The sequence below is a fragment of the Homarus americanus genome, unplaced genomic scaffold, assembly GCF_018991925.1.
Source record: "Homarus americanus isolate GMGI-L3 unplaced genomic scaffold, GMGI_Hamer_2.0 scaffold34921, whole genome shotgun sequence".
Lineage (NCBI taxonomy): Eukaryota > Metazoa > Arthropoda > Malacostraca > Decapoda > Nephropidae > Homarus > Homarus americanus.
Window position 1 is genome coordinate 1,300,300 of NW_024741901.1, and position 8,251 is coordinate 1,308,550.

General features: G+C 40.2%; 2 protein-coding genes across 2 annotated transcripts in view; both read right to left on the reverse strand.

The window, feature by feature from the left end:
• The window catches only part of LOC121876348 (endoribonuclease Dicer-like), a 63,362-nt gene extending 61,480 nt beyond the window's left edge, over window positions 1–1,882 (reverse strand). Inside the window, exon 1 of the mRNA XM_042381418.1 lies at window positions 1,668–1,882. The gene's annotated coding sequence lies outside the window, so the exon portion shown is untranslated. The remainder of the gene's footprint in view (window positions 1–1,667) is intronic.
• On the reverse strand, window positions 1,345–4,355 carry LOC121876350 (zinc finger MYM-type protein 1-like). The gene is made up of 2 exons (XM_042381419.1): window positions 3,110–4,355; window positions 1,345–1,409 (listed from the first exon to the last, which is right to left on the reverse strand). Exons 1-2 carry the CDS (start codon window positions 4,353–4,355, stop codon window positions 1,345–1,347), a joined length of 1,311 nt encoding a protein of 436 aa, XP_042237353.1.
• Window positions 4,356–8,251: the final 3,896 nt, after the last annotated feature.

Sequence of the window (8,251 nt, forward strand, 5' to 3'; positions counted from 1 at the left end):
TCTAAAGGAAGGTTTCTTTGGTTGGTTAGGTCAGGTTCTATTAGGTTCGAGTAATTGTTGCCCCTTTTTAAATAATTATTATTATATTATAATAAGAAAATATGTGGAGAAAATTAATGAAATCTAACAACTCCTTCTGGTGGTAACGGTGTTCTCATAAATTACCTACAGCTGTTGTCAGACATTACCATAGAAATTTTATTTCTTCCCCTACAAAGAATGTGGACGTGAAATTACTGGCATATGATGATCACTGTTCACAATGTTTTTATCCCATTATTTCATTGTTCTTTCATGCCCTGCCAACTAATTAGTACTCCTCCACTTTCACCACTATTAAATTACCATGAAAAACATAAGAAAAGCCTATTAAGGTTATTAATTTCCCAGTATCGTCACTAATGTATCATTCTCCCCCCTCCTTTTTTTTTCAAGAGATAAGACGGTAAATTTGCATTGTCACACCGTTCTCTGTTAGAAAGTCAAAAATAAATTTTCTAGTGTATTTGTGTGTGCTTAGACCGAATATGACCTTCATTTCTGGGGGAAATTAGCCGGGTTTTTTTCAATTTTTTTTTCGTTGGACATTTTCCGAAAAAAATCATGGCAAAAATACACAAAAAACAAAAAACACTAGAAAAACAAAAAACTAACCTTATGATGGAATCATTTATTTCTTACCGTATTGGCCTGGTTCTTGTTCGTCGTTACATTCTGGGATTCTTACCCAACGCCACATATGTTGGTCTTTGCGATATTTACATTGTCTTGCTCTTAGTACACTTTACTGAGGTTGGAAGAACACCATGCGATCGAAAAAATGCTATAGTTTCTACGTTTTTTTCCAAAAACTCGCTATCAGCTCCATATACTTTAAGTGACACCTATCGCAGACTTCCATGGTCGGAACTGAACTTGAATTTCAAAATATGAGACCCAAAATGATACTCGAATTTGATTGGGCCAAAAATACTGCAAATTAAACCCAAAATCATTTTAATTGGTTTCAAAATAAAAAGGCTTTTGATTGGCCGTGTGACGTGTACGGGAACGCATGAGCGTGATGATTTATGAAGTAGACACGAGACACTCAGTGTTGGAGGAGAGGCAGACGATAATGGCGGGAGGTTAATGGAAGAAAATAGAAATTTTTTTGGAAAAGCGATCTCCGTTATTATACATTTCCGCCGGTAATGTAATAGATGAATATTATCTTATAATTAGACGTCTTATTTAAATATGATAATAGATTAGTGGTAGGAATGAACGGTAGTGTAAACGCAACAATACCGATAAGACACCATTTATATTCTAGTTTAATTTCAAGCTGTGGGGTTAAAGAACTTAAGAGGAACAACTGCTGAGAAGTATTACCCCACAAAGCTCTGCCAGCACTGGTTGCTTTGCTCCTGTTATATTAAAACATAGTTCAATAAAGGTTTACTAACAGTGGTGAAGGGGTGTAGGTAGTAGTACAGATGGACTAACGAATGGTAGTGTTAATGAAGCCAACGCAAAATTTTCACGACTCGAGTGTGTTCTTAATATGGAAATTACTACTAAAATTATACTTCCTAATAATAAAGCATGACGAAAAACCAATACAGTATGGATAATGCCACTTGTATTACATATTACCTAAGGACTAGGTAATACAGTCCACTTACTTGGAGAGTGTGTTATCAGTTACTGTTCACCGCCGTGTGCTATGACTCACTTCTTGACATCCACTGTGTCTTCCACCACATGACAACAGTGACAGTGGCTTTTAATTATATTTATGATACACAGCGGCCGCCAGGAAGTACCTATATGGTGGAACCTTTTAAACAAAGTTAAACGTACGTGCTGGTGGCGAGCGCTGCCGCCGTCTAACGTCAACACTGCGTTTCAATTCCTTCATTAAATTTATGTACTGTATATACGTTTACAAGATGCTGTATTATTGAAATATTTGTTAGCTTGAGTTCAATAAAAAGCTAAAACATAACACTAAGTAAAATTTTTTAATAATTATCAGTTTTAGATCAGTCGAAAATAAGATTGTTTTGTGGTAAATTTGATCTACCCGAGGAATCGAAGGAAGCTCACGCCATGGTAGACTGACAGGTCGTGGACGTGTTACTTCAATATTACCTTCAGTAACTTACACGTACTAGTCCACATATCTCTGTATGTATGTATATGTAAACTGTAAATTTCTAACTAAAAGATAAAAAAAAGTCCATATCGTGCGGAATATTCACTTTTACACTCTGAACCTAAACTTTCGGTATTATTGTACTTTCTGACAACATGGAACCTTAGGAATTTTTCGAAATATTCAATAGATTAGACCATTCTAGACACTTCCATGACCTTTTCCTCACGGGGCCCCCGGTTGGGAGATTAGGTTAGGTTAGGTAATTTTTAGGTTGTCCGAAAGTAAAACTTTCATCAAACATTTGCAATTTAATGAATGTAGACTGACTGTGTATTGTAACGCGTGTATCCAAGAAATAATAGGGGAAGAAACTATTACTCCCTCATATAAGTGTAGATTTATATAAGCTTTTACTTGTATATTCTTAATTTCTTTCTACAAACCACTGATGATCCTGTTACCAACACCTCTTCCCAGTGGCGGCTCGTGAAAAATAAAATGGAGGGACTGCAAGCCTCACACAACAGTAGGATACACAAATTTGACCTACCTCAGGTATGAGTTGTAGTTGATGTCCACGAATTCCCAGGGCATGGTAGTAGTGTTGGTGGTAGAAGGGATGGCCGAGGTGGTGATGGACCAGTATTAATTGAAAATAAAGTCGGCGTGTCTGCTCTTCGATGTAGCAAAATTGTTTATTACTATTTCATTAAAATCCTTTATTTCTGTTATCATTTTATTTTCAATGGATATCACTGCTAAAGCAGACAGTCTGTCATTCACCATGGTACTGCGCAAAAAAGTTTTAATTCTCTTCAAAGTTGAAAAGCACCTTTCTGCTTCTGCCGTTGTCATTGGAGTTGTTATTAAAATTTTCAGCAACTTGAGTGTCTGAAAATGTTGACTGTAGATTATTGTCATTCATCATCTCCAACAAGTCTATGAGACTTTCTGATTTACACAAACCTTCTCTTGTGTACAGTACAGTAAGTTCAGTTCTCAATTTGTCTTTTTCAAGCATGGGATATGCTGCAACTGCTTGTTCAAGTTCATTACTCGGGAAATTTTTGGCATACACTGGAAAATTATTCACTAAAAGTAACTTGCTTGCTTCCAAATGATTAGTAAAGCTGAATCTCTCTCTGCACTGCAGCAAAATTACGTCACAGACCTCCTTTGCAGCAGCTAATTTGTCTGTTTTAAATTTTCTTCTTTTCTGCTCAGGAGGCAACAGCAACACCATCGCATCACATTCGTCTCTTAACTTCTGAACTGCGGAATTAAAAACTTTTAAAGAGGCGTTAGCCTTAGCTGCATCAATATTTCTAGACTGAAGCTGAGAGAACATGATGTCAACATGAGGCATTACTTTGGAGAAAAATTCCAACCAAAATTCGAATTCAGGATCATTCACAATTCTTTTGATACCAGCTGCTGCAGATCCAGTTTCTCTTGAGTTAGATGCTTCCAGTGTGCTGCAACATTCAATCAGTGCATCTTTCATTTCATGCACAGCATTGACTGTTCTGCTCTTGAAATTCCAACGTGTTGCAGATGGCCTTGGAATTCGATGACCAGCAACATTCTCCAATGCAGCCATTCTTTGTGGAGACTTAGAAAAAAATGCTGGTATTCCTGACAAGCTATTGAAAAATACACGAACATTGGTATTCTGTGATGTTGCCTTTCCCAAAATCAAGTTCAGTTGGTGGGCATAACAGTGGATAAAGTGGGCATTGATATACACTTCTTTTATTCTGGTTTGCACACCTTTATTGACTCCACTTAGAGCAGCTGCACCATCATAAGTTTGGGCAATGAGCTTGTGTGGACAATCACCAATTAAAGTCTGGAGCTCTTTATGAAACACACTTGATAAGGCTTCTGCTGTCTGATTGATAGGGTTAAAAAATCCCCAGAATCTCTCAACAGGCTTCCCTTGTAGCTCATACCTTAGAACAATTACCATCTGTGTGTTATCGTAAATATCCGTTGTCTCATCACACATAACTGCCAAATAATCTGCATTCTTTACTTCTTCCTTGATCTTATTTTTGCAAATTTCCAACATTGATTCTAAAAGTTCATTCTGTATTGATTTAGATGTTCCTTTAAAAACTGTAGCGGTCTTTAAATGAGCATCTAAGCTAGAATCCAGTTCACAAGCAAAATCAACTAATCCACGAAATACTCCCGGATTCTTAGAGCTCATTGTTTCATCATGTCCTCTAAGAGGGAGTTCAAATTTTCCACAAAATTTTACACAGTTTATGATTTTGGATAACATCTCTGTTTTTTTTCACCTGTTCATTGTGTTTTGCAACTGAGAGCTTGTATGCTGTGTCAATCTGAGCTGCAATGTTCACTTTACCCAGCAACGATTAATTAATCATGTTATTCATATGTTTGGCTAACTGCTCATGTTTCACTATTTTCTGTGGCAAATGCCTCAAGTCAGTCACACCACTTTTCGTCCATGCCGAGTCCCTATGAGGGCACTGAGCTGCCACCATTTATGAGGGCTGCTACTGCCACCCTTCATGAGGGCCTGTGTGCCAGTAACAATTCCTTTTACTCTTATATATCACCATTGGTAGCGTGACGATAGGAGGCTCGTGGGTAGGTGTAATGATAGTATCAAGCAATAGGGAAGAAATAACGGTAAATACTGTAGGTAAATAATATACACAATTATACAAATACAAAGTTTATTTAAACATGAATATGAAATTAGAAGAAAGAATTGGTTTGTACTAACAGACGAAATCTCGTACTAGGCCCTCAGGCACAACATCCTCACACCATTACTGGGTGGACATAATCAATACACTTCCAACCCTACTGGGTGGACATGCTCAATAGCACAACTAGGATAGTCACTTAGCACCATACATATTAGAGCAACTGCCACTACAACACTCAGTCGTCAGGAGTGATACTCAAGCAACAGCCATGGGGTCCAGCCACCATGGAGTACTATCCGACGAACTCTGGAGATCCCAGTGGGTTAATTCCACCACACAAATATAGCCCTACTGAGGTAGACACTCATCCACCAATGATGGGGGCTGGTAGTGGTGTGTGGCTTGGTGGTCCGGGGTCACCTCGTGGACCGAGCGTTAGGGCCAGACGAGCCAGCTATGGGGGCTATAGGTGGTCTGAAGTGTCTGACGGCCGGGTCTCACGAAGGTAACTGATCCTACTGGACCTCGGACATGTCCCCAGACATAGTGGATACAACATCCACCCTACAGACACGGCCTAGGCTGCGTTAGGGACCTGTATGGATGAAGGGACGGGCACTTACTAACTGGTGACAACAACAACACGTTTCAGGGGACGTTAAAGACGTAAATATGACTTTACTCAGAACATATCAACTACGTTACTGTAACACTTGCACAATCAACTATTAATTGGGTCAAATCACTTAAAGAAGGGCAATTACAACACAGCGTGGAATGGCATACCTGTATGGATGAAGGGACGGGCACTTACTAACGGTTAAAATGCCCGCGTGCCCTCACTCAAACCAGACCAGGGAGTCCAGCTACTCCTATTCCAATGAATTAATTTACGGTACCCTCTGACGTTGAAATTGAGCCTATGAACTCATTTTCATTCTCTACTATTATCTTCACTAACAATGCTCTGACTCAGCTATCGAAAGCAGAATTAAATTGATTACAAAGGAATGGATGGCAACAGGTCCCAGCATACAGCGTCTGCTCCCATAGACAAAGGCGGGGGAAACAGAGAAAACGGGGGACGTTTCCACTGGGGACTCGGAAGGTTTTGTGGACGTTTGAGCGTAATATGAATCCTTAAGGTTTTCAGGTTAGCTCTTATCATGACCATTACATCCCCACCAAACAATAAGCATGGAAAGCAGAATAAAGTATTTGCCTCGTCACAACCACAGAGCCATTCACATTTCTGATAAACACTCATGTTAAACTGGCGTGTATATTCTTTGTTCCTGCTTGTACTGTTCTGTTGAATGGATAAAACTGGTGTAGGTCTTCCTCTTGCTTTGATTTCAGTCTTTTCATTTAATGTCAGCTGGGAAAAGTTGATGTTTTGCAAATACTTCACTCGATTTTCCATCGTCAAAGGGTAATTAAAGAAAGCACGATTTAACCACACCGTCCACACGTTGTACGAGACTGAGCTGCTTCAAGTGCAGCTCATTGTGCGGCGGCGGCGCCAATTAATAACAGACATGAATCGTACAGCATTGACAGCAACTATGAAAGTAACTTAAATTTTGGTCTGATTTTAATGAAAATTCACTTAGCAACGTATTGAAAATAATTAAATAACATATAAAATGATATATTTGTTGGTAGTGTATTATTCAGCTGTCTCTCTAAAGGAATCATACGCCTGGCAGTGAGTGTCTGGGGGGGACTGCAGCTCTGCAGCCCTATGCACGAGCCGCCACTGTGACTGTGTATTGTAACGCGTGTATCCAAGAAATAATAGGGGAAGAAACTATTACTCCCTCATATAAGTGTAGATTTATATAAGCTTTTACTTGTATATTCTTAATTTCTTTCTACAAACCACTGATGATCCTGTTACCAACGCCTCTTCCCTTCCTGTCCACATATCCCTCCTCCTAGAGACAGGCCTGCCACTTGACATTATTAGAGATCTGCCACGCTTTGCCATAAACAGATAAATTGTCCAGGGAATTTTCCCCCCATACACTTTATTTTTATTCTTATTTTTTCGCCCCTTAGGCCCCGTTGTGGGTTAATGATCTGTGCCGGCGTGGGCTATTCCCCGTAAAAAAAAATGCCTGGGAGATGTTGCACTTGGCGCTGATCAGTGATGCATCCGTTTCGGACCTTCGGCTTTAAAATGGTAGTTACGCTGATTCGACCAGGACAAGGCGGAGGCGTCGAACAGTTTCTTTTCCTCGGTGTTCACAAGAGAGGATACGATTAACCTTCCTGCGTTTGAGGACAGACGGTTCGACACAGCACTGACCCACATTGTGTTCACAAAAGAGGGTATTAGAAATAAACTGTCAAAGCTAAAGGTCCATAAGAGTCCCGGCCCTGACATGGTGCATCCTAGAGTGCTAAGAGAGTTGAGCAACGAGCTTCCCGAGCCCCTGAAGATCCTGTTTTGTAAATGCCTGGATGAACAAAAGGTTCCCAGTGAATGGAAAGTGGCTTATGTGAGTCCTATCTTCAAGAAGGGCGATCGTCACTCCACGAACACTATAGACCGGTGAGCCTGACCAGCATAATATGTAAAGTACTTGAGAGTATTATCAGAGATGCCGCGATGGGACGTCTACTACGAAACAACCTTGTAAAAGATTGCCAACACGGTTTTATGCCGGGGCGCTCCTGCTTAACACAATTGCTCAAGGTATTGCATATTTGGACCCATATTCTGGAACGGGGTGGTAATATCGACAATGTTTACCTAGATTTTGCCAAGGCTTTCGACAGTGTACCCCACGAAAGGCTGAAAATCAAACTGGAAGGGTAAGGAATTTGGGGAAATGTCCTAGCGTGGATGGAAGACTTTCTACATGACCGCAAGCAGTGTGTGGTGACTAATGGCACGAAATCATCATCCGTATCATCCGTACCTGTCACAAGCGGGGTACCACAGGGCAGTGTATTGGTCCCGCTGTTGTTTGTTTGTTTCATAAATGACATGCTTGACGTTGTACACTCCTCCATACAAATGTTTGCCGATGACGCCTAGTTATTTCGGGAAATCAAGAACCAAGCGGACTGTGAAGAGCTGCAGAAGGACCTCTTTGGGCTCCAATGTGAGGGCGCGTGTTTTTTTCCAACACCTACACCACCCTTATCTTACTTACTTCTCTTATCTTAGTTCTTACTCTTACTCGGTTCTGTCACCTATTCTTTTGGTCGCATGGACATTCTTTTGGTAGCATGGACATTCTTTTGGTAGCATGGACATTCTTTTGGTAGCATGGTCATTCTTTTGGTAGCATGGACATTCTTTTGGTAGCATGGACATACTTTTGGTAGCATGGACATTCTTTTGGTAGCATGGTCATTCTTTTGGTAGCATGGACATTCTTTTGGTAGCATGGTCATTCTTTTGGTAGCATGG

Bases quoted from the DNA above. Each gene is read 5' to 3' on its own strand.
- LOC121876350 (XM_042381419.1), bottom strand. From the start codon at position 4,355: ATGAGCTCTAAGAATCCGGGAGTATTTCGTGGATTAGTTGATTTTGCT. The intron at 1,410-3,109 runs GTTTGTGTAAAT...TTAATATAACAG, and splicing joins TGTACTGTACACAAGAGAAG to GAGCAAAGCAACCAGTGCTG.